This window comes from Myxine glutinosa, chromosome 14 (assembly GCF_964187855.1).
Source record: "Myxine glutinosa chromosome 14, kmMyxGlut1.1, whole genome shotgun sequence".
Lineage (NCBI taxonomy): Eukaryota > Metazoa > Chordata > Myxini > Myxiniformes > Myxinidae > Myxine > Myxine glutinosa.
Window position 1 is genome coordinate 39,585,235 of NC_136274.1, and position 27,564 is coordinate 39,612,798.

General features: G+C 43.6%; 1 protein-coding gene across 1 annotated transcript in view; it reads right to left on the reverse strand.

Annotated features, from left to right (window-relative positions):
* LOC137439660 (ankyrin repeat domain-containing protein 13B) overlaps window positions 1–27,564 on the reverse strand; it is a 225,624-nt gene that overhangs the window by 77,778 nt on the left and 120,282 nt on the right. The window contains exon 3 of the mRNA XM_078768289.1: window positions 25,932–26,056. Within this exon, the coding sequence (XP_078624415.1) occupies window positions 25,932–26,056 (125 nt within the window). The remainder of the gene's footprint in view (window positions 1–25,931; window positions 26,057–27,564) is intronic.

A 27,564-nucleotide genomic window follows, 5' to 3' on the forward strand; every position in this document is an offset into this window, starting at 1 on the left:
GATCCGTTCAGCCGTTGCGGAGAAAAAGGGGTTTTTGTGTTTTTTCACGAAAAACAAGATGGCGGCCGAACCATGTGACGTATGACTTCGAAATATTTTGCAATCTGAGTTTTTTTTAACTTAGCATCTGGGGAAAAAATCCCATTTTCGGGGGAGAACATTTTTTGTTTGACGAATTCTAACCTCTTAACGTTAGCATTTTTAATATACTTGATACACATGTGTTTTGTTCCCATTGAAGAGTTCTTTAGAATGAGCCATTCCTCAAATTTTTCCATTGAGCCGTTTCGGAGATACAGAGGGGAAAAGTTGAATTTGTTTTACGAGATGGCGCCCACACCACGTGACCTATGACGTCATAATTAGCACTAAAAAATTCTAGGAGCCGAGACGATCATTTGCTGAAAATTTGCTGTCAATCCGACCAGCGGTTGCTGAGAACATTAATTATGAAGTTTTCGGAGGTGCAAAATAGGGCGGAAGAATAATAATAAGAAAAACCCTAGCAGTAATAATAGGTTACTCTCCATTTAATGGAGAGTAAACCTAATAACTAGAACGCCACTCAGTAGAGCACGTACTCCCACCATGGGTCAAGTTGGAATAATACGTTTTGTTTAACATCCCCTTTCCCCAAAACAACAAATGAAAAAGAAAGTAGGCCCTAACTCTCAGAGAATTTATTTTGATATATCTCGGAACTGGAGAAGAAAAACATCATTTAAGAATAAGAATAAAAGCTTTAATGCAGTAAAACAGAAAAAAAAAATTCCCCAAAAAATTCCCCCAAAAAAATTCCTGGATCCGGAATAATATCGTAAGCTTCACCAAAAACGAATCAATTCTTCCTTATCGCAAGGGCAATCATCCCACTAACTTTCATCCAAATCCGTTCAGAACTTTTCCAGATATCTTGTTCACAAACACACGAACACACAACTTTGTGAGATATCTTGTTCACAAACGGACAGACAGGGGTGAAAACATAACTTCCATCCAGCTTTGGTGGCGCAGGTAAAAATACAAAATGAAAATTTATGATTTTATGCAGACTTGACCTTTGAGCTTTAGATATAAAAAAAATCAGCTTCCAGCTATTGATTGGTCAACCAATTCTGTGCCCCAATATGCAAATTCTTTAAATTTCAGGTGAATTGGACGGAAATTGCCGATTTTATGCAAAATTGCCCTTTGACCTTTTTATCTTAAAAAAAACAATCGACCCCTACCTTTTGATTAGCGAACCAATTCAGTAATCCATTATGCAAATTGTTAAAATTTCAGGTCAATCGGGGGAAAATAGGTGATTTTACGCAACCTTGACCTTTGAACTTTTCATCCAAAAAAACAATCAGCTTCTAGCTTTTGATAGGTGAACCAAGTAAGTGCCCCAATATGCAAATTCTTAAAATTTCAGGTCAATTGGACGAAAATTGCCGATTTAATGTAAAAATTGACCTTTGACCTTTTTATCTAAAAAAAAAAATCGACCCCTACCTTTTGATTAGCGAACGAATTCAGTAATCCATTATGCAAATTGTTAAAATTTCAGGTCAATCGGGGGAAATTAGGTGATTTTACGCAACCTTGACCTTTGAACTTTTCATCTAAAAAAACAATCAGCTTCTAGCTTTTGATAGGCGAACCAAGTAAGTGCCCCAATATGCAAATTCTTAAAATTTCATTGGATGAAAATTGATGATTTTATGTAATGCTGATCTTTGACCTTTTGACCTTTCGATAACATTCTTAATTTTCCTTCTCTGTGTTATCATAATAAAGATTTGGTGAAAATTTGATGACAAAACTTTAGCTCTTACACGAGCCTCAATCTTGTATACAAAAACAAACAAACTAGAAAATAAATTAAATGGTAAAAATGTTACAGACCGGACAGACAGATACACACACACACACACACACACACACACACACACACACACACACACACACACACACACACACACACACACACACACACACACACACACATCAACACACACACATCAACACACACACATCAACACACACACACACACACACACACACACACACACACACACACACGCACGCACACACACACACACACACACACACACACACACACACACACATCAACACACACACACACACACACATAAACACACACACACACACACACATACACACACACATACACACACACACACACACACACACACACACACATAAGTGATTGTAAGACCCCATGTCCTGCTGCGCAGGGGACGGGCTAATTAATAGATATCGGTGCACTTAAACATTAATTACAGAGCGGATGGAGAACTTGTAATAAATGGGATTTGAACCCTAACAGGTTCCGAGCATCATGAGTCATTGGGGTCAAATGGGAACAATGAACGGGCAAACCAATGACAAACAGATTTATATTTTTTTCGATGTTGGTTTCTTTCTCTCCATAAACATGCAACGTCTCGAATACCTCAAAATGTCCTCACCAAGCTTCTTGTCGAATAATGTTTTGTATAATTATTACATTCCTTCCTCAAGGCCTTTAAAAAATGACCAAAAAATGAATGAATATCAAGAACAAAAATGATTTAACAACTAGCGGGCAGAGGAACAAAGCCTCAAAGGTTTCTTATTTCAACTCATCATCTTTGATTCACTGGAAAGTTGTTGTTTGAGTTTAAGGAAGTGTTCCATGAATCCAAATTCACTGCAATTAATAATGGAGCTCACTGGTCATTTGGGAAGGATCATCTCAGATCATAAATCACTAATTCGGATTCAGACCTGGTCACTCTACCTTGGACATGCTACTTCTACTCTCCCAACGGAATCCTTTCATCTCCGCTCCCTGTCAAGGCTGGAGTGTCTGAATGCAGTGTTCTAGGCCCATCTTAGTCCTGAGCTTCATAAATGATCTCACTGACTTTCTTGAAAATCTTCTTCATCTATTTGCTGATGACTGTCGTCTGCTGTGACCCCAACCCTAAGCCTAACCCTAACCCTAACCCCTCAGGTTAGGGTTAGGGTTAGGGTTGTTGGTTGTCATTGTCAAGAAGATGTCATTCAACTCCTGGGTCTCACTATCAGCCATGATCTTTCTTGAGCAAACCACATTTTAAAGTTGGCCTTCTAAGCCAGCCGCCGACTGGGCATCCTCCGTCGTACAAAGTCCTTCTTTGGCACACCTGACCTCCAATCCACCTGAAAGGCCTTCATCCGTATATTGATGGAGTATTGGAGTATTGCTCTCTCCTCTGGGCTGGCTCCCCTACCTCACATCTTGCTCACCTTGACGCTGTGGAAACCAAAGTTTTTAACATTATTGGAATCTCTCACAATAAACTTGAGTCTGTCATCCTATCACTTTCGCATCACAGACAGGTCAGTGGTCTCTCTGTCTTCTACCGCCTACTTTGTGGTCTTGCACCCTCTGCTCTTTCTGTGCTTTAGGGTACCTTTGCGCTTCTGCAGAGCACATGTGATTCACAATCAACCCCCTTATGGTTAGACTCCCAAAATCCAGAATCATTGCTCACCTCCACTCATTTGTTCCTCTTATTTTTGCACCTGTGGAACCAACTTCCACACTCTCTTCAATCTCATTCTTCCCTCCAGGTCATCAAGATAGCTGTTCACCACCATTTCAGATCTGCAACAACCCTCATCCAAAACCAGAATCTCTTCTACCTCCCTTAACATCCCTCCTCCAACCCTAAACCTACCTCCTTCCAAATTTCCAGTTTTTCTTTCCTGAGTGGTTGCTTCTGTAGCGATCATGTCCATCCCATGCATTACTCCCCCTCTCCTGCACCCTCCCCCCCCACACCCCTACGCATTTTTGTTCAAGTCTCCCTCTCTCTCTTATTTTGTAATTCAGCCCTGCTATTGGTGTACCCCCTCGTTCTCTCTCTCTCTCTCTCTCTCTCTCGTTCTCTCGTTCTCTCGTTCTCTCGTTCTCTCGTTCTCTCGTTCTCTCGTTCTCTCGTTCTCTCTCTCTCTCTCTCTCTCTCTCTCTCTCTCTCTCTCTCTCTCTCTCTCTCTCTCTTATAATCAAAACTGAGAGACGGTTGCTGAAATGGAGGGGTTTACTTTGTCAACTTTCTTATCGGGGCCGAACCCTTGTTATAAATAATCTTGCGGCATCAATGCTTTGGCATGTTTTAATGGCACTGCAGCCCCCAGATTTCATTCTCAAAAAGCTACAAGCTACTTTTATCGACTTTTTTTGGGGAGGTAAGCACTGGCTTCGACCTGGTGTGCTCAGCCTGCCTGCTGCTCAAGGAGGACATGGACTGATCGCTGTTTCTAGCAAAGTGATGGCTTTTCGCCTCCTTTCACTTCGTAGGCTGCTGTACACCGACGTCTCGTGGAAAGCGTCGGCTCACTGCCTGCTTCAGCAAGCAGGGAAACTCAACTACGACCAAGAACTGTTCCTTATAGACACCACGAAAGTTGATGTAACACCAGCTCCTCTATTCTATAGGAGTATGCTGGAGGCATGGCAAGCGGTTCCTGTTCGCCGTGACAACAGGAACTATTCTCTTGAGCTGTTTTTAAACGAGCCCATCTTTCTAAACCCCATATTTGAAGGGGTCTGCAGTAACCGTGCTTTTATGCAAAAGTTTATCGACGTCGGATGCATCAAGGTTAAACATCTCAGAACCCCTTTTCCTTACAAGTGGAAGCCAGCTGCTGACATTGCTGTAGCCACCGGAGTTCGATCCATTCGAGTCATAGGAAGGATCTTTTCTGTGATCCTGCGTTTTTTCAAGGGAACCGGGCTAAAATGGGCCCCACAGGCGGAAGCTAGCCCTTCTTTATCCGAATTTCTCTTTCCTAGACTTCTACTTCATTTTCAGGGCCTCACCCCTTTTCATTTGATGGAGAAATCTTGTGTTTATGCTTTGTGTGTTTTAACCCTTGTTCACGATAGACCCGCAGAACCGCAAGCGCACTGGGGGAGAATGTTCCGGACCACTCCTTCCACCACCATCAATTGGCTTACTATGTACAAGGCCCCCATCGCCAAGCGCTCCGGAGACTTACAATGGCGGCTGGCGCACTACATTTTACCATCACATGTTTTATCGCATCGCATATGTTCCGATAACACGGAATTATGTCCGTTTTGCGGTGCGACGGAAACCATTTCTCACATTTTTGTTGATTGTCCTCGGTTGGCACCCCTTTTTACAGTTTTATCGCGTGTGGTCCGGGGGCTTGGCCTAATTTTTACGCATTGTGTTTTTATCTTCGGTTTCACCACTTCCCGCCTGTGTAAAGATGAGTGCCTTTTAGCCAACTATTTGTCTTCTGAAGCAAAACTTGCCATATACTTGTCGAGAAAACACAGGATGCAAAATGCCTGTAATTCTGTTGATGATGCTGTTCACCTCTTTAAAGCCTTCGTCACATCGCGTGTAAATCTTGAGTTTCAATCGAATGATTGCACAGTGTTCTCACAACGGTGGTGTGTCAAGGCATCCTTATGTCAACTGGCTGATGGTTCTCTTACAATGAATTTATGATTTATCTTGTCTCCCATTTTAAACTTGTACAGCCATCGCCTTGAATTGTTTTTTGGGTTTTCACTGTGAACAATGTTTTCCTGGCAACAAACGGGGACAAATGTCGAATGTTTCTCTCTCTCTCTCTCTCTCCCTCTCTCTCCCCCCCCCTCTCTCTCTCTCTCTCTCTCTCTCTCTCCCTCTCTCTCTCCAAATTTGTGGGGTGGGGGGGGGGGGGGGGGGGGGGGGTTACAGCTCGACCCGGGGGTAAATGAGTGAACGGATCACCGCTGTAGCCCCAGAAAGCTTGCAACTCCAAAGCGTCATACAGATGGAGCATCTGTAAGATGGAGAACCTACAAGATGGGGCACCTGCAAGATGGATGACCTGCAAGATGGATAACCTGCAACATTGCGTGCCTGCAAGATGGCGTACCTCCAAGATGGAGCACCTCCAAGATGGAGCACCTGCCCATTACGATCGGCCTTTTTCCAACACCTCTGGAGTGGCTCACAAGTCCCCAAGTTCATCAAGGAAAACATATCGGAAAAGTGTTATGATGTAATGCGTTCACAAACATTCCTCCAGCAGTGAACATGGTGACGTGTTACATGGTGCATTCAGAAAGGAACACGGTTGGGAAGGACATGGATGCTCTGTCGCTCCCGGCTACTGGTTGTGCGAGGTTTGTCTCCTGGTCTGTCCATTTGGATCGCATTGGGATCACCAATAAAAAAAAAAAAAAAAAAAAAAGTCTCTCTCTCTCTCCCTCTCTCTCTCTCTCTCCCCCTCCCTCTCTCCCCCCTCTCTCTCTCCCCTTCTCTCTCTCCCCCCCTCTCTTTCCCTTTCTCAATTTTTCACTTAATTTAATCAAACGCTTAATTTGCTCTTGATGTGTTCATAGCTCTTGCGTGAGCATTTCCTTTAAAATTGTTTGTGGTTTCTGTTTGTGTCCTCACCTTTGGTTGGTAAAATTTTTATACTTGCTGATTTCTTTTGAATATCCTTTGTTCTTTTTTGGTGTGTTTATGATCCTTATACAATGTTTCTTTGAACTCGTTGCTTGGTTTAACACTGCTTTGTGGAATGGTTTTATACTTTTATAATAAAAGGATACAAAAGTCTCTCTCTCTTCCTCTCTCTCTCTCTCTCTCTCTCTCTCTCTCTCTCTCTCTCTCTCTCTCCTCTCCCTCTCTCTCTCCCTCTCTCTCTGTCGCCACCTGCTGGCCGTTTGTATGCTGGTTGTACTGTCATGGCGTCTGCTTGTGGAGGCCTGTGAGTGCTCTGTGTTGTTGCTCCATTCCCCCCCCCCCCGGTTTTCCCCCCTCCGTGTCCTTGTGCCTGTTCGTGGAGTCTTCCTGGTGATTCCCATATACGTTGAGACGGGAGAGAGAGCCGGAGAGCACAGGGTGATCGCTGGTAAGGGTTCGCCGTTTTTGGGCGCCGCCCGATCGGTGTTTGCTCCTTCATCTTAAACCTCTATTTCCTTTTTTTCCTTTCGTTTATCTTTCCTTCAGTTTGTTTTGTTGCCTCCCTTTTCCGAAGTTAGGGAAATCAGAGAGGTCTGATTACTTCCCATTCCCGGAGTTCGGGTAGGGAAGATTATATTATATATTCACCCTCCCCGAGTTGGGGGGGGGGGTTCTAAGTGCAGCTGTTCCAGCATGGCAGCTGCACTATCTCGATTTACGGCCTTTCAGAGCCTGACCCGTAAGCACGGGTTCTTTTGTGTACCTCCGGAACGTGAGGTTAGTGTCGAGGACGTTGTCCTCGCAACCGGTCGTGTTGTCGGGATCGACAAGGTTGTTGCCGCTTCGCGGATGAACAAGCGGCTCGTTATTTTTTTGTCCGACGTGGATTGTGTCCCACAAATTGTCGAACAGGGTTTGACAATCGATCCAGATTTATTTGTTATGATTTCCCCACTAGATAGCCCAGCGATAAAAGTCGTGATATCCAATTGCCCCCCATTTGTATCCGACGATGTACTAATTAAAGAGTTGTCCCGATACGGTACCATCGTGTCTCGTATCTCCATGATTCCCTTCGGGTCACGAAACAACGATTTAAGGCACGTGGTTTCATTCCGGCGGCAAGTGTTTATGATTTTAAAAAATTCCCAGAAGGATTTAAACCTTATAATAAAATTAAAACATCAACAGAACGAATATACAGTGTACGTGTCCACCAACGTTCTAAAATGTTTTGGCTGCGGACAATTTGGGCATGTTAAGCATGACTGCCCCCGAAAAGAGAATTCTCCACAAGTACAACCTCCCCTCCGAACCGGGAATAAGCAACCCCCCCCACCTTCCCACCACCGATCCAAACCCTTCCACCACCGAACCAAACCTTCCCACCACCGAACCAAGCCTTCCCGCCGCCGAACCAAGCCCTCCCACCACCGACCCGAACCTTCCCACCATCGACCCAAGCCTTACCACCACTGATCCCAATCTGTCTACCACCGACCCAAGCCCTCCTACCACCGACCCAAACCCCCCCGCCGTACCCCCTTCCCCTCCCCTTGAAACAGGGGCCCCTCCCTCTACTGAAGGATCTAATTGCAGCCATCTCCTGTTAACGATAGACCTCCCCCCCCCAGGCGACATCGTCCAATCACAGCTTGTTGCCTGCTATAACTGATCCTACCTCTCTCGCCATGGTAGCCGATGGGAATCCCCTCCCGATGATCACGTCCTCCCCCCCCCCCCTCCCCCCAAACCCTTGCAATATCTTCCCACTAACCAGGACGAGTTTCAATTAGTCTGCCCAAAAGGAAAAAGACATCTGCAAACAACAGATGAAAACGGTCATCTCTTTAAAAAACCTACAACTGAAAACCGACAGCCCCCCCTCTCTGGCCTAGATTTGTCCCTCGTCACAGAAAATCGTTTCTCGGTATTGGAGGACATAGATGTGGATGAATCCTCGCCCTTGTCTACTGACCTAGAAACTGATATGGTTGAACCGCAAAAATTAGTACTCCCCCCCTCCCCCCCCCCTCCCCTGAAGATGGCTCATTTCTCTCCCTCCCCGTCCCCTCCCTCTATGGACTATGCCCCATCCGATAACGTGGAGGGATGTGATGACGGTGAGGAGATAAATGATGAAAACCAGTGTGACACACCATCTGAGCCATCTGATATAGATGACTCTGTTAGTGAATGTGGTAGCCTTAAGGAAGAAGAAACCCCTCCAATCCCTCCCTCCGAGATAAAAAGGTTTCTTAAGGACACATTCCGAAAAAGGAATGTTGTTATAGAAACCTTTTTTCCGGAGCTACCTGATTTTATACATTCCGCTAGATTGATGGTAAAACGGCCCCACGTTTTTAATTTCAATTCCTCCCAACGTCACCGTTTAAAGAAGTGGTTGCAAAAAGCTAAGAATGAACTGCTATCAAAAAATTGAGTGGTGGTCACTCCTCCTTGTAGCTGTAATGAGTTTTTCCATTTGTAGCCTGAATATTAACGGAGGATGTAGCTCTGTCCGTAAAGTTCAAGTAAGGGATTTTTTATTACAGAAGAAAGTTGACATTGCCCTCTTACAAGAGACCCATGCTAACGACTGCTGTGTCGCAGAGTGGTGTAGGCTCTTCCCCGGCCTGTCCTTCTTTAGTAACGGTGACTCCCGCAAAGGCGGTGTCGCAATAATTCTTAGCCCCTCCTTTTCGCCTTCATCGCTTAAATTCGACGAAATACACAAGGGATCCCTAGCATCCCTAGAATTCCACTACTGTGGAAAATTCTATACTATTTTTTAATATCTATGCCCCAAGTACGCCTGCAGCTCGGCGAGTTTTTTTTAATGCCCTTGGGACACACCTAACGTCCCTCGACAGCCAAAACGCCCTAAAAAACCAAGACAATCATGTTTGTATTGGTGGAGATTTTAATTGCACCCTCCAACCCCAACTAGACAGGAACAGTGCAGAGCCCCATCCTGCCTCCACAATCCCTCTCACCAAATTTTTAAAACAAATGAATTTGACAGATATATGGCGGGTACAGCACCCATCAATCAGGCAATACACATGGTGTCGATGCATTCAGGGTAATATTGTACTTGCTCGCTTGGACAAGTTTTATATTAATCCTCCACTTGAACGCCTCGTTCTGTCATCCAAAATTTGCCCATCAGGATTCTCGGACCACAGCGCAACATTTCTCAAAATTTCTGCCCCCTGCCCGAAACACACGAGTGCTTTTTGGAAATTTAATAACAACTTACTTGATGATAGTACCTTTAAGGACATTTTTCCGGAAATTTGGAATATTCTAGTTGCCTCCCAAGGGAATTTCTCAAACCTCAGACAATGGTGGGATAATGCCAAAACGCACATCAGACTGTTCTGCCAACAATATCGTGCGTATGGTGTTCAAGAGGAAAGAAAAACCACAACCTTACTTGAAGATGAAATCCTGGAATTACAGGAACAGCTTCAGGGAACTGCAAGTGTGAGCTACCAGGGAATGAGGCAACAAATTCATGGAAAAACGGCCTTACTGAATTCCATATCCGAAAGGCGAGCACAAAATGCTTTATTGCGCCTGAAGATGAGGTACATACACGACCTTGATGCTCCAACCAAATTCTTCTTCAGCCTTAAAAAGGGGGCCTCTTCGTCAATGATTACACGCTTGCTCCATGATGGGGAACTCCTTTATGAAGATGGCAGAATCAGGGAATGTGTCCGGAAACATTTTAAACAACGGTTTATGCGGCATGACATTAACCAGGATGCAATATCGGAACTTGTTTCTAACCTTCCAACATTGGCGGAGGATCAGAAGCAGCAGTTGGAGGATCCTCTTAGGTTACCTGAGCTCACCGCTGCCTTGAAGGCCTTGGAACCTGATAAAGCCCCTGGACTGGATGGGCTGACTAGTGAATTTTTCCAGTTTTTTTGGGACGCCATTGGACCTCACCTACTGCGGGTATTGAATGAATGTTTAGAGGATGGACAACTGCCGTGGAGTTGCCGGAGAGCAGTCACCACCTTAATTCCTAAGAAAGCGGACACTCAACTTATAGAGAACTGGCGTCCTATTTCTGTTTTATGTATGGATTATAAAATTTTAGCCAAAGCCTTGTCTAATCGAATGAAACCTTTTATGAATGTACTAATAGGAGAACATCAATCCTTTTGTATTCCTGGACGTACTATTTTTAATAATATCTTTCTTATCCGTGATACCATTCGGTTTTGTAACAATTTTAATATGAATGTTGGTCTGTTTTTCATTGACCAAGGAAAAGCCTTTGACTGTATTGACCACATGTACCTTTTTAGAGTTTTAGAGAATTTTGGGTTTGGACCTATTTTTATCTCGTACGTTAAACTTTTGTATTGTAATATATCCAGTGTTCTTAAAATTAATCAAGTATTGTGTAGCCCCATTGCTGTACAACGGGGAGTACGGCAAGGTTTCCCGCTATCTGGACTTTTATACTCTCTTGCCATCGAACCTCTTCTGCTCCAATTACGTACGCACATTTCTGGCTTCACTGGATCAATTCTTACCACACCGCTAAAAGTCTCTGCCTATGCAGATGATGTCTGTATTTATATAAAAAATAGTGCTGACGTCACTGCGGTGGCTCAGGCACTAAAGACATATTGTCAGGCTTGTTCAGGCCAGGTAAACTGGAAGAAGAGTGAAGCCCTTTGGATAGGACCTGGAGATTGCCCGCCAATTGTCCTACCAGGAGGAGTGAACTGGCAGAAAAGTGGCATTAAATACCTCGGTATTTTCCTAGGAGACAACACCTTTGAGCAGCAGAACTGGGTGGGATTACCGGACAAGGTAATGGCAAAACTGGCCCGCTGGAAAGGACTTCTTTCTCAACTTTCGTACCGCGGAAGAACTCTCGTCATTAACAATCTTGTCGCCTCTATGCTATGGCATAAGATGATATGCCTACAACCGCCCGGGAGCCTTCTTATTACACTGCAAAAGAGCATTGTCGACTTTTTCTGGAGCGGGAAACACTGGCTCCAACCCCCCGTGGCATACTTACCACTCACTGAAGGTGGCCAAGGTCTTATTGATATCCGCAGCCGGATTATGGTCTTCCGGCTTCATATCGTGCGCCAACTTGTATATGGAGATGAAGCCCTACTCTGGAGGCCTCTGGCTAACTGCATACTGCAACTTACATGCAAGCTGGGTTACGACCGAGAACTTTTCTTGATGAACCCTCATCAAATCGATTCATCCTTGCTGCCCACCTTTTACGAAGGGGTGATGAACGCCTGGCAAGCCCTGTCCTTTTCCCGTGAAATGGCAACATACAACATGGAAATGTTGTTGAATGAGCCCCTATGCTACAACCCCTTCCTGGAAAACAGCTTGAATAATAGGGGACTCGTTCAACGTTTTGTTGATGCCAAGCTGCTGCGAGTGAAAGACCTCATGACAGAGTCTGGGAGCTGCCGGCTGAGTGCTGCCGCTGTGGCACAAAAAACCGGAATAAAATCTGTCAGGATCATCTCTCGGTTCCTTCAAGGGATATCCACAACGTATCGTAATACCTGCGAGGAACTTGGCCCTTCCCCCGAGGAAACAGCGGGTGACTTCCCCAAACTCCTAGTCTTCAGCCCGCCACTTAATCTGTCCCCTGGCCTGAACAGCCCTGATGATACTGCATTATCCCTTCCCGCCTTTCCAAAGAAAACTTTGTACAACGTGTACGTTAAAATTTTATACGCAAAAACATTTTCTGAGCACCCGAGGCTTCGATGGCGGGATGTTGTACCCCCAATACCCCCCAATTGCCCCAATTGGCGAAGTTTTTATCTCTTGCCTACTCCAAAGTATGTTGGAGATATTCAATGGAAACTTGTACACTGGATTTTACCTTATAATGTTTTACTGAACCGGTTTTCTACTGCTAACTCTAATCTATGCCCTTTCTGTGCATCCATTGAAACCCTACCGCATATATACCTTGAGTGTGAACGATTGCAACCTCTTTTTACATTTCTTCAGGAACGCTTTGTGAAGCTTGGTTCCCTCTTCAATCACAATGTTTTTATTTATGGTGTTTTAGGACCGTCTTCCCTTAGAAATGTGGTTTTAATGAATTTTTTATTTGGCCAGGCCAAGTTTGCAATTTATAAATCCAACAAGAAAAAAATGGGAAACGCTTCTGACTCGTCATGATGTACTGCTCACCCTTAAGGCTCTTGTAAATGCAAGACTAAAGCTAGAATACCGGTTTTTTAAAATGAACAAGAATTTAACATGTTTTAAAGAAAAGTGGGTTTTTAATGATGTCATATGCACACTTGATGATGATGATTTGATAATAACTTTTCCTTGAGACCATTTTTATTGTGTTTTGTTTCTTTATGACTGAACATAACTGATTTTTTGTACTCTTGTAATAAAAGGAAGAAACAGTCTCTCTCTCTCTCTCTCTCTCTCTCTCTCTCTCTCTCTCTCTCTCTCTCTCTCGGCGGCTGTGAGCAACTGCTCTGTGCTTTGGTGAGCCCGTTGCGTTTCCCCCCCTCCCTCTCCCTTTTCATCCTGTGTGCTTCGGCATTGTGTTTTCATCCGTTCTGCACCCTTGTCTTTGAGAGAGAGAGGATTGAGAGCGGGCCCTTGTTGGGTGTGGCCTACTGGCTTTGACGGCGCTTTGTAAGCCATTTTTGTGCTTATAACGCACGCTTATTATTTACTTTAGCTCGATTATTTAGGTTTGATACCTTCTTGTCCGGTCCGGAGAAGGGGGGAATTTGATCTGTTTGTTGGTGTTCGACAAACATTGGGTTCTCTCGGTTCTTGGCTACGAACTTTTCTTTGGTCGAGTTAGAATGGCGGGCGAACGTTTCCGCATTGATACGTACGAATCGCTAACTCGTAAACACGGGCTAGCTTGTGTTCCTCCCAACGAGGTGGAAATTAACGATGTGCTTTCCGCCATTGGAAACATCGTTGGTGCACACAGTATTCGCGCTGCCTCTCGTATGAATAAGAAATTCGTCGTATTTTTGTCCGATAGTGGGGCGGCTTAGCCCAAATATTCAAAAGAATTGTGCATTTTGTGAAACAAGCACCAAATTTGGCACAAATGTACATTAATATGTTGCGAACATTTTCAGATATTGGGCCACTTGAAATTCCGTAATTTTTTTTTTCAAATTTTTTCAAATTTCGTAATTTCAAATTTTTCGGGTGACACCGTCACAATTTCGGTCTTCGAGGCCGGCCGATAGGCAAAGTGTGACCGGAAGGGACAAGGTTCTCCTGACCACGTGGCCCTCGATCTGGGAAGCGAGAGGCGTTCCATTAGTGGACGCGCCCCTCACGCCCGACTTTTGGGCGGCCCCGGCAGGCCGTTTGTTTTGACGTTCCGTGACAGGCCCCGCACCCCCACCTCCGGGCCGACCGAAAGCTTGTGCTGAGTACATCATACCTGAACAACTCAGTGAGGCAGAACACAGCAGTGCACACCAGGGTGACCCCTTCAGTGCATAAACCAATTAACCTGTCCACTGCAGGACATATAGAAATGAAGTTATTTTCTGCATATAATAATAATATAAGTTCAGTTCTATATAACAATTTCTGTTATCACCACTACCACTACAACTACCACTACTACAAGCTTTGTCTGGAATTTTGTGGACTAACAGACAAACAGACATACAGACAAGCTGGGATCAAAACATTACCTCCTTCCACCATTGAGTGTAGAGGTAAACATCATGGAAATTATATCATGCCCTAGATTTAATTCATGCTTACATGCTTCATGCTTCATTCATGCTTCACTGGTTCACAAGGTCTTTTGCATACATGTAATTCAGACTCTCGTCTTCATTGCTGACCACACAATGTTCGCAACATATTAATGTACATTTGTGCCAAATTTGGTGCTTGTATCACAAAATGCACAATTCTTTTGAATATTTGGGCTAAGCCGCCCCACTATATCGGCCGGCCTCGAAGACCGAAATTGTGACGGTGTCACCCGAAAAATTTGAAATTACGAAATTTGAAAAAATTTGAAAAAAAAAATTACGGAATTTCAAGTGGCCCAATATCTGAAAATGTTCGCAACATATTAATGTACATTTGTGCCAAATTTGGTGCTTGTATCACAAAATGCACAACAGGTTTGCTATGCTGCTACACTACGAGGAGCACATGGTAGCGAGTGTAGTCGAACAAGGCTTGTTCATTGAACCGAACACGTTCCTCTCTGTGTTCGCTTTACAAGCCCCGACGGTAAAGATTAACATCAGTAATATCCCGCCATTTATTAGAAATGAGGAGTTACGTGAACAATTAAACAAGTTCGGTAAGGTCGTATCGAGGATTTCGATGGTGCCGATGCGAAATGTTTGCGATCGATTCAAACATGTCATGTCCTTTAAGAGAGTGGTGTACATAATACTGCCTGCAAATGTAAAAACGCTCAATGTCGTGTTGAGTGTGAAAATCAACGGCTTTGAATACAAAATGTATGCCTCCTCGGAGGCTATGACGTGTTTCGAGTGTGGGGCTTACGGGCATGTGAGGAGTGCCTGCCCCAATGCGGTTACACCGCAGGAACGCGGAGGATTGGTGAGGAGCGACTCCTCTTCACCGCGCAATGAAGGGGAGGAGGCGGATCGAGTGGTTAATCCACCCACCGCACCGACTGCGGTGAGCGAAGCACCAGACCCGACCACCCCCACCGGGGGGGGTGCGGGGGGAAGTGATAGATGTAGATTGTAGAACGTGAGGTGACTAACCCCGCTCCTCCATCTAAGGTGGGAATGAAAGTGGTTGAACCCTCTCTCATTTCGTCCACGGTACACGACAGTGCGGACGATACCATGGAAGTATCGGTAGCGGACACCAGGAAAAAAGGTCAGAAGCGTTCAAGTGATGAATCCTGTGATTCCGAAGAAAAACAAAATAAGATTCAGATCGTGTCAGGCTCGCAGGACCTCCAGGGTGAGGCCTACACCGGAAACTCCTTGGCGGTAATGGAGATGGTACCGGAAGTGTGTGTACATGAGGAAGATTCGCTGGCACCACTTGCTGAGATTGAGTATGACCCGGAAAATAGTCGATCCTCTCAGGATGTGGTAAGTCCTTGTCCTGATAACCAAACTCGCTCAGACGAGTTAGCAGCTGGATCTGCTAGTGAGGAAAAAATAGATAAAGGGGAAAGTCCTTGCGACTGTGAGGATAACGTTAACCCTTCCCTGACAGATAAAAATGAAAGGGATGATGAGGTGGGGGACATACTCATAGCCACAGGGGATATGGTAAATCTGGAAGGGTCTGCAAAGAGTGCGGAGGTCCTTGACCCTGTAGAATTGCTGTTTCCAAAACTAAGTGTTCAGCAAATAGGAGGAAAAGATGCAGATCAAGATGAAGCACTTGATTCTGATGAAACCTCTTCTACTCCACTCTTTAGTGCTTCAAGTGCTCAAGAGAGTGAGGCGTGTGATGACAATACCATCACCATGGTTTCTCAAGAAAATGTTATCAAGTTCCTTGAAGAAACGTTCAGGAAAAGACATGTAAAAATCAAAGACTACTTTCCGAATCTGCATGATTTTATTTTGACTGCAAAGAACATGATTCGTGAACCTTATCAGGTTAACATGTCAGAACCTCAATTCCAGAGGCTAAGAAAATGTGTAACTCGAGCGGGCAAGGAACTTTATGAATAGTTAACAGAGTGGAGATAAAAGTAGCATCCTTAAACATCAACGGTGGTCGCAGTTGTGTGCGTCGCCTCCAGGTGTCCTCCAGGCGTTGCAAACACCCCCTTTCCCATGCCTCCCCCCCAAAGCCCTCTCCCTCCCACAGATCTCTCGATGTCTCCATGTCTCTCGGTTCCTGCTCTCAAATGTTGTGTTTGTGTCCTTCCCCCTCTCTCCCCATCTTGTCTACCGCTCCCGATGTTATTTGTTTTATGTGTCGGTTTGTCGGTTATGTGTCGGTTTGTCGGTTTGTCTTTCTGTGTGATAAATGTTCGCTCTTTCACGAGCCTCGATCTTGTATACAAAAAAGAAAAAAAAAAAAAAAAGAGAAAAAAAAGAAAAAAAAGTGTTTCAAATGTTTCAGAATGAAAAAATTGATGTGCTGATGTTACAAGAGACGCATGCAAATCAGTCTTCTGAGGTTGAGTGGCGTAATATCTTTAAAGGTTGTCACTTTTTCTCCAGTGCTTTCGTTGATGCCAAGGCTGGTGTTGCAGTAGTCTTACATCCTAGACTCCAGCCGTCGGAGATCAGATGTAGAGAAATTTGCAAGGGCCATTTACTATCTGTGGAGTTTGTCAGCGGTAACCAAAAGATTTGCACGACTAATGTATACTGCCCTAGTGCTAACTCTGCAAGAAGTGCTTTTCTTCACAAGTTAGCAGGTTTTTTAAGCACTATTGACCTGTCCATGTTGGTTTGCTTGGGGGGAGACTACAACTGTACCCTCAACCCACAACTTGATAGAAACACTCCTGAGCCTCATCCACCGAGTGCAAGGCCTTTGGCACAGCTCATTAAAAAATTTCAACTTGTGGATGTGTGACGGGTGCAGAACCCTAACATCCGGCAGTACACGTGGGTTTGTGCCGCAAGAAATCTTTTGACAATGGCTCGTTTGGATAGAATTTATGTTAACCATGATAAGGTAAATCTTGTCAAGAATTCTTATATAAGGCCATCTGGTTTTTCTGATCATCACATGGTTGTTGTTGTATGTGGCTTACTTCATCACGTGTGTAGAAGTGCATATTGGACTTTCAATGTCAAACTTTTACAAAGTGAGCATTTCAAAGAAGCATTCAGAATGGTATGGAAGGAATGTGAAATGCAAAAGTTTTCCTACCTAAATTTAAGGCAATGGTGGGATTGCACAAAATCCCAAATTAAGTGTTTTTGCCAGCAATACTGTCGTTATAATACCTGTAACACACTCGGTGTGATAACTGCCTTAAAAAACGCTATACTTTATTGTGAGCAGAAATCTGGAATGTCCAATGAAAATGTCCAGCAGTTGTCAGAGAAAAGAACACTACTGGCTGAAATGGTGAGAGAGCGTGCATCTGGTGCTTTCGTCCGACTGCGAATGGATAATATCCAACTTGACAAACCAAACAAAGACTTTTTCAACTTGGAAAAGACAGCCAAGATCCCTCAACAAATTCACGCTTTGCGCTCTTCTGCCGGTGCGCTTCTGTCTTCTCAAAGTGACATCAAGGATGAATTACGAAACTTTTATTCAAAGCTGTTTGCCTTGAGAACTGTGAACCAGGAAAACAGAAACGGGATGTTTGAACTGCTCCCATCTCTGTCTGAAGACCAGCAACAGCAACTGGAGCCTGGCATCTCTCTCGGAGAACTTACTGCTGCTCTTAAAGGAATTCAAGATGGGAAAGCCCCTGGACTTGACGGCCTCCCAGTTGAATTTTACAAGGCCTTTTGGGACATCCTAGGCCCTACTCTACTTGACATCTTTCATGATAGCCTTGAACAAGGTGAATTGCCACTAAGTTGCCGGAGGTCAGTTTTGTGTGTCCTTCCAAAAAAAGGGAACTTGCAAGACGTCACAAATTGGCGGCCTGTGTCACTCCTAAATACGGACTATAAAATATTGTCGAAGGCGCTCGCGATACGTCTAAAGGAAGTCATCCCCCTTTTGATTGATATTGATCAGTCTTATTGTGTTCCTGAGCGTTCTATTTACGATAACATTTTTTTGGTGAGAGACTTGATCAGTCTCGGTCGTACTACATCTCATGGTTTTGGTTTGGTTCTTTTAGATCAAGAAAAAGCTTTTGACAGTGTTGACCATTCTTTTTTGTTTGCTATACTAAGGAGAGCTGGTTTTGGACAAAATTTTGTTTCCTATGTTAAGTTGTTGTATGAAAATGCATCCTGTCTGTTGAAGGTAAACAACAGCTTATGTTGCCCTTTTCCCTTTCAGCGAGGCATCCGTCAGGGCTGCCCGCTTTCAGGAATGCTATACAGTCTCTCGGTCGAACCTTTACTAGCTTTGCTCCGAAACTCAGTGGAAGGAGTCTCCTTAACAAAAAAACACAAAATGGTTACTTCAGCTTATGCGGATGACATTTGTGTTGCTGTTTCCAGCCAAAATGATGTGGGTGAGGTCTTTCGATGTCTGTCCCAGTTTGAGCTCGCCTCCACGGCAAAAGTAAATTGGAACAAAAGTGTTGCCTTATGGGTGGGCCCCAGTCCACCTTCCTCAGCTCTGCCTGTGTTACCAGGAGGAATGCAGTGGAACAAAGAGGGGTTTAAATATTTAGGGTTATTTCTCGGAGTCCAAGCATATGAACAAAAAAATTGGGAGGGTTTCTTGGAAAGAATTAAGCAGAAACTGGCTAGATGGAAACGGTTGCACCACCTTCTATCGCTTAAGGCAAGGGTGACAATAATAAATAACCTGGTGGTTCCTTTTATTTGGCATAAAGTTATCCCCCTCCAACCTCCGAGATACTTGGTCACAGGCATTCAGAGGGTTCTAACTCAGTTTTTCTGGGGAGGCCATCATTGGCTTGGACCAGACACGGTGTGCAGACCCCGAAATGCAGGTGGCCAAAGCTTGATACATGTTCCGAGTCGGATAATGGCTTTCCGCATGTTGACGATAAAGCGTTTATTGTATGGTGAGTGTGTCCCGTGGCGGCCTCTCACAAACGCTTGGCTGCAGGAAGCAGATGGGTTGAAGTATGACCGAGAGCTCTTCCTCATGGACCTGCAGCATGTCAACACGACTCTGCTCCCCGAGTTTCATCAGAGCCTTCTGAATGCCTGGCAAGTCCTTGGAATACAACGATTAGAGGTGTCCTACGATGCAAAAAAAAATATGCATGAGCCATTGGTCCTGAATCCTTTATTCCCTGAAATTTCAACCTCCAGGTCATTTATGCATTGCTTCACCTGTAATGGAATAAACAGAGTGCGAGACCTGATGAAGCCTTCCATAAATGGTTGGTTATCCACCAGTTCTCTCACATCAAAAGTGGGGGTTCGGTCATCTAGAATGGTGGACAAAGTTTTGAGAGTTGTGATTAAAACTTTCAGGGAATTAAATATCGGGTGGACTGGGGCAGATGAAGTGGTGGACTCTCGTCGCTATTTCCCCGAGCTCCAAGTCACCTCAAAAAAACAACAGTGTGTCTTCTCAAAGTCAGATGGTTGCGGTGTGTTCCATGTGATGGGAAAAAAAGTTATTTATGGGATATGCCAAGAGGTGCTTATACCGGGTTTCACAAAACCTTTAAAAAATCGGTGGGATGAGATCATTCCGGCTAGTTCGTTCCTATCTCCAGTGTGGAAAGAGATGTATAGGTCTCCAACTTTAGGTCGAACCGGAGACTTAAATTGGAGACTAGTTCATCAGGCCCTGGTCACCAAATACTTACTTAATAAGTTTGATCCTGCTATACTGAATGTTTGTCCTTTTTGTGAAGAGGCTGAAAATGTGACCCATGCTTTCGTGAAATGTAAGAGATTGGTACCCCTTTTTTGTTTCCTCCAACAGTTCTTTTATAAATTTAAGTTTGTTTTTTCTGTTGCAATTTTTGTGTATGGCATTGAAAGGAGCACCAAGAGCAAGACCCAAGACCGGTCCCTCTCTTGAATTTTCTGTGCGGAATTGCTAAACTCGCAATATATAAAACTAGGAAGAGCAAACTGAGTGGCAGAGATGAAAATGTGCTGTTTTGCTTTAAAGGAATCGTGTCGGCCCGGATAAGTTTCGGCAGTGTGAACGACGATTGTTTTACAGATGAGGTGTTGAGTTTGTTTTTGTAAATTATACTTACGCTCAATGTCCACATATACATGTATATACATCCTTTTTGCTTGTACAACTTTCTTTTTCTTGTAAAAATTTTGCGGTGTTCTTCCATGTGTGTTTTGATACTTTTATAATAAAAGCACATAAAAGTCAAGTCTCTCTCTTCTCTCTTCTCTCTCCCTCTCTCCTCTCTCCTCTCTCCTCTCTCTCTCGTTGTACCCCCTCGCTCACTCTCTTTCTCTTTCTCTCTTTCTCTCTTTCTCTCTTTCTCTCTTTCTCTCTTTCTCTCATTCTCTCTCTCGTTGTACCCCCTCATTCTCTCTCTCTCTCTCTCTCTCTCTCTCTCTCTCTCTCTCTCTGCTGTTCTTGTTGTTCCTTTGCATTCTGACCCATTCAGTGTTTTAGATCTCCCATGAGCCTTGACTCTGTATACCAAAAATGAAACTATGAAGGTACATTTCCCACTGAAAATTTTAAGCTGTAAAAACTTATAAAGTCATTACCAATATTTGGTGAATGGTATAATGGAGGCCATTATTGGAGTAAATCGAAAGCAATTTTTTGCGGATGCTTCTACAATGTCTACATCTGCATATAGGATCATCTGCATAAACCTGAACATGACTGCCGCCCATCCAGTGACCTTTGAAATGCCGTCAGTTGCAATAAACGTGATCGATTAAACCTTTACGCTGACGTACAGACCTTGAAAGGTGGCCTTGAACCGTGGTCACTCTAAAACTGCATGATGGATTGCTTCAGCAGATCTTTAGAAAGTTGGATGTTGTGTGTCGTGATTTGTCACAACAAACTGTCTTCCGAGCGCATGTGAGAAAACGCTGAAAATATCTGAATTTGGCTTTGTTTTGTTTTTATAATAGCTCAGCCGTGACTGCAAGCCTTGGCATTGTGGGTAATCCATGATATAAATCTCCCATTTCCTGGGTTGTCGTTTAAAGACAATGCGGTCACATCACAAACCATTGTAGTACACCAAAAAAAATAAATCTGGTTTCACGAAGCATGGATAGACTTGAGGTTGACAACGTAGGCACGTACCCAGGGGCGGACATTCTGGAAGACTAAGGACAAACGTTGCTTTACTCTTTCATGAAATATTGAAATGTAATCGATCGTTTATAATTAGATTTCAACTACTAACCTCATCCCTCCCATGTTGGTTTTAAATCAGCTAGGTAACATCAATAGCATATTGTTTATGTTGCTGGAGAGATTCCAAGTCCATTTGATGTCAAAGGGAATTTAAAAGTAGTTTTTGCAGGTCAGAGTCCAGCCTTTGCTCATTACGGTTAGGGCCAGGTATGTTTATTGATGGCCCTCCTCCGGGGACAAGAGGGCTGAGTGCTTAAGCACTTGACAGAGGGTTATTATTCATGGAATGTTATTTTACTCTTGGTAATGCTTTTTTTGAAAACTCAAAAACAACTCAACAACTCACATTATCTTCCAGTGATGCGACTGCTAAATTTACCACCAAAGTCGCAACGGACAGAAATTGATGCGTCTCGGCAGGAAGCCTCGTTTAACACCGTCCTTGCTTTAAGAATAATGAGACTTATTGTGAACCAGAAATAAGAAATCGTGGCAGCTGAGGCGTGATGCTCGTTCGACAATCTAGTTCGACAAATCGAGTTCATCTTACCTTCGATGGATCGCCTCTCCTCAAATAAGAAAGCTATTGCAATTCAAAGGAGAAGCAGCTCTTGAATCTGTCATGGTGTTTTGCATTCAGGCGAGGCATCAATGTGTCTGCCTTCTCTTGGATGGACGCTAAACTGGGCGTCCAATCTGCCGGCATTACTTGGTGGACGTTAAAGACCCCATGGTGTCCTTCGCGAAGATTTGACGAGCTATCTTCTCTGCAAGCTGTAAATTGTTGTTGCACACGTAATATACGTCTGTGCTTTGCAGGTGATGTGATTGGATTCCGCGGGAAGCAACAACACGTAGTTGACCATGTGTGAAAACTGAATCATGCAAGTACACTGAAACCCTTTGCAAAGTTTGACCTTGAGCCTTATTTCTCGTCATGCTAAATACCAGCGGTACTGAGAACTAATGTCATTGCCAAACAAATGGGATGGACCCCTCAGTGGGCTGTATTGTAATTCTGGGAATTATTGTACATCTACATTCAATAACATCCTAATCTACCATATAACACACAATGTCAGTTTGTGTGTTTCTGTCTTTGTACAGATGTCTGCCCACCTTCATAAGGATAGGTTTTAAAGGCCAATCTTTTCACACCAATGTGTGTTCACAACAGTCTATTTTTGAGGATAAAATAAACTCAAAAAATATTTTCCATAAAAGAGTAATTATGTCTCTTCTATTGGAATTGTAGACGGTGGCTTGCAAACAGAGCGTCAAGGGCGGTGTACAGAAGCGTTTTTTTTTAATAAAAATAAATCTAAGGCGCAGGGACGTGAAATTCGCTGCACTTGATGCGCAACGAGCGCAGAGTAAAACGCGTTCATTTCCGTCTGCAGGATGTCTAATAAATAAAGAAGATATAAACACACCTGACACTAGGCCAAGGCTTCAGACTTTGGCACGCTCACGAGGCTGCACTGTCGAAAAAAAAAAACAACTGTTCCCACCCGTCATTTTTGCCGGGCTTTTTACCAATCATAAAATAAAATACCGAACAAACAAAGAAAGAAAGAAATAAAAGCATTAATAAATAACAAAAAAAGTAACATGTACTGTACTCAACGACGATGGTCGTGGATGAAGCTTGTGGAGGTAGAGTGTGCGGGGAAAATGGTGGGGGGAGGGGTAGGCTATTGCGAGGAGGATGATGGAACACGATGCACTCCCCCCACTGCCTCTATGTCGTGATGTTTAGCGGAAATTCACTTCACAAAAAAGAGCGTAAATACACCGGGTGGATGCTGAGCAAAAAGTAAAATGGTGTCAGTTAAGGGATGTGTTCTCCCGTCTCTTACCACTTCACATCATTACATGTACAGTGTATACTGTATACTGTACCAACCGCCGAGGATGCTGTTCCGCCGACACAAGTAGTTCCTAATTCTGTGCCGGATGGAAGAAAGTCTAAAAATGTGGCACACTGACAGGAACCGACGACGTTACATGGAAACGTCACGATGTTGTTAGACCAATGTTGTAAGAGAACTTACTGTATAATGTATTTCGAATTTTTCATTTGCACGTTGCAGACAATTTCTTACTTACTTTCGTGATTTTATACACAAGGAAGTGTTTGTTTGGTGTGTACGTGAATTGAATAAAAATGATTGAAAGTGCTTATGTTATGATAAAACATATAAAACGAAGCACGTTTATTTTATTTTCATAAGAAAACAAATGACTTACTTGCACGCTCCATTGTCTTCAGTGCAAATTTTCATCAGTTGATGATGACGGGCGACCCTTCTGTATTTTAACATGATTCAGCCTTGACAACTCGGGCTAAAACCGAAATTACGCACAAAAACCTCATCTCTTTATTTGGATGTTGTATTGGAACATGAGGCATATACGCCTGAAGACTGAAGCCTACTGCCTTCACAAGGCCTGTGACGCTTTCTGTAATATTTAGATATTTAGACGTCCAACAGCTGCCATCTTTACCTCCGCCACCAAAGATGGATGGAGGTTATGTTTTCACCCCTGTCTGGCCGTTTGTCCTCCGTTTGTTTGTTTGTGAACAAAATATCTCAAAAAGTTGTGGACGGATTCGGACGAAATTTGGCAGAGATGTAGCGTATGCCACAAGGACGAAATGATTAGATTTTGGTGAAGATCCGGATTCGGATCCGGCTACGAGAATTTTTTAAGTGACTTCACCATTGAGTGATAGGGCCAAAAACGATGCATAGCAGGATATCTCAAAAAGTTGTGGACGGATTTGGACGAAACTTGTTGGACAGGTTGTGTGTGGGACAAGGAAGATTCGATTCAATTTTGGCGAAGATCCGGATCTGGATCCGGCTAGTATAATCTTTTTAAGTGATTCTTCACCATTGAGTAATATGGCCAACCAGGTGGAGGTTTGCTCTCTACTGAGTGCCGTTCTAGTTGGATATTTGATGATTCTCTAACAGTCGTTGTGGTTGTTTTTCATTGAACAGAAAAGTTATAGTTATGTCATTTGTGAATATGAGACTTCCAAAGACATCTTTAAGCTTACCATAATAGCATCAACTTGGCAGATGAATAATTTTCCAAATTAAAACGGTAGGTGGGGTCAGGCCAGATGTCCAGTCAATCGGTTTTGACAGGAAGGCTTCAGACGCACACAGACAGCTTCATTGCGTTTTTAACATATACGATTTCAAACGATAACCTAAAGTCGCTTCATCATCGCCACGTGGTTGGAATCGACACTCATTTTTACTCCCGCCAGGGAGAAATGCATTCGATCGTGTCCGTGTGTGTGTGTGTGTGTGCTCGTATGTTTGTGAACAAGATATCTGGAAAAGTTCTGAACGAATTTGGATGAAAGTTGGTGGGATGATTGCCCTTGGGATAAGGAAGAATTGATTAGTTTTTGGTGAAGCTCAGGATATTATTCCGGATCCAGGAATTTTTTGAAGGATTTTTTTACCATTGGAAGATAGGGCTCAGCAGCGGCCACCCACGGTGGGAGTATACGCTCTACTGAGTGGCGTTCTAGTTAGAGACTGTGATTCTCCAGTCCTTCATCTTACTATAATTCACCAAATGTCTGTCCAAATTCACCAGCCGTCTCGCAAAAACGGCTGAACCGATCGCGACGAAATTTTGGGTGGGTAATCCTGGGACCCCCTGGAGTAAAATAGGCTGGATTGTTTTCCCATTTTTTTCCTTCTAATTTTCCAATTTTCCACTATTTCCAAACGCGATGGAATAATATTTACCGATATGAACAGTGATGTGGCTTTTATTGAAATTCTACAAATACTGTTTAGATTTTGATGATTTGCGTGTGATATGATTTAACGGATGTTTGTATAAATTGTTTAAAATTTAAAAAAACCTTCAATTTCCGATATTTTGCCTTTTCCTTTGGGCCTCCCAATTGAAGCAGCCCCCCATAGGGCGGGTACCGTTGCTAGTTATATTAAGCCACACTTAAGAATCCGAACAAGACCAGTAAGCTTTATCAAGCATCGGATGGCAGTCAGAATGCCAAGCTTTCGAATTGCATCGTATCAATGATCCTTTCTTCCCACTGCCTGTGCATTGTGGAATTCGTTGTTAACAGACATTGTAAAAGATAGGAATAGAGAGTGTTAATATAAACCTACCTCAGGACATTTAAAGGCAGCTCAGTATTTACTGAATGCTGCTACCTGGGGTAGTAAGTCTGATAAAAAAAGGAATAATTCAATTCCACCATTTTTGAATGGGCAATCTGATACTGGCCTTTAAATATCCTTTACTATGTCTACATTGTCACATTATCCATCCTCACCTTAAGGCAACAGATAACATTACCCAATTGGCAATTCAAATTTTCAAATGAAGTGCATGAGGGTTTTCGGAATAAATATGGTAAATGAGACCATTGGGAGAAATGTGGAGCACATGTCAGGCGCTGAGGGCTAACATGACCGATGGGGATCAATAATCTTGGTAATAATCAAGTACGGCATCGGAGATAAATTTTTGGACATAACATTGCACCTTCCGCAATGTCTTCATCAGTTCTGGTATTCCAGCGAGGCGGCGACTCATTCGCTGGAAATCACGGTAATGCAGTACATGCTGCAGCAGTTCAATATCCCGCGTGCTCACCGCTTCCTGCAGCACTGGAGGTGAAATTACCATGTAAAACCATCCTTGTTTTGTTTCTTTCCGTTGTTTCACATATGTACAGTCACGTGAAAAAGTAAGTACACCCCATGTAAAGTTTTGACTTTTTCAACATATTTCAACATACAGCTATTTGATCTTCATTTCAACAATATTGATAGATAAAGGTGATATAATATAACAAATATCATGAAACATTTACATTATGTAGTCCATTGTATAATTTAAATAAACATAAATGCAAATTTCGCACGTGGAAAAAGACACCCCTACATTTATCACCACTTCAAATACCTAAAATTAGAATCAGGTGCACCAGCTCAGGTGCAAATGATTAGAACATCGTTAGAGAGGATCTTGGAGGAACCTGTCTTAGTTAAACCTCAGACATTTAGTTTGGTTTGCTCTTTGTTGTTGAAGTGTGTGGCGTCACCATGCCTAGATCAAAAGAGCTCTCTGAGACCTTCAGAAAGAAGGTTATAGATGTCTACGAGTCTGGGAAGGGATTTAAAAAGATCTCCAAACAATTTGAAATCAATCATTCGACTGTCCGGAAGATCATCTACAAGTGGAGAAGATTCCAAACAACTGCCAACTTGTTCAGGCCAGGCCACCCCAGCACGTTCAGCCTGAGAGCAGACCGCAAGATGCTGAAAGAAGTCTCTTAAGAACCCCAGAATGTCATCACGGGACCTACAGGTAGCTCTTGCCACTGTTCATGTCAAAGTGCACGAGTCTACCATTAGAAAGAGGCTGCACAAATTTCATCTACATGGGAGGTGTGCCAGGAGGAAACCTTTGCTGTCCAGAAAGAACATCAGGACAAGACTAAAGTTTGCCAATGAACACCTAGGCAAAGACGAGCACTTCTGGAACAATGTGCTCTGGACAGATGAGCCAACGGTAGAGCTATTTGGCCACAGTACCAGAAGACATGTTTGGCGAAAACCAAAGACAACATTTGGCCACAAGAACCTGATACCAACTGTAAAGCATGGTGGTGGAAATATTATGGTTTGGGGCAGCTTTGCTGCATCAGGGCCTTGGCAGCTCACCATCATATAATCCACTATGAATTCTTCATTGTACCAGAGGGTGCTTGAGGATAATGTGAGGCCATCTGTCGGAAAATTGAAGCTCAACCGAAGGTGGACCTTGCAACATGACAATGACCCTAAACATACCAGTAAATCCACCAAGGAATGGCTGAAAAGAAAGAAATTCCTTGGTGAAAGGAAGATATTGGTAACAATTGCTATTGATAACAGGGGCCAATTGTCAACAGGGGCCAATTGTTACCAATTGTTACGGAATCGGACGACGGCTCTCCCCTTAGCAAGATGTGGTTAGCCCCTTGTCTTGTTAAGCTGACCGTCTTCGCTCCTGGTACTTGTAATGCTCTCCCGCGGGATGGAACGGATCAGGGTTATGGGTCCAGGGTTTATCCCGAATACCTTTATCCGTCCCTCCGCAGAACAGGGAGACAAGTACCGCTCAAACCCCG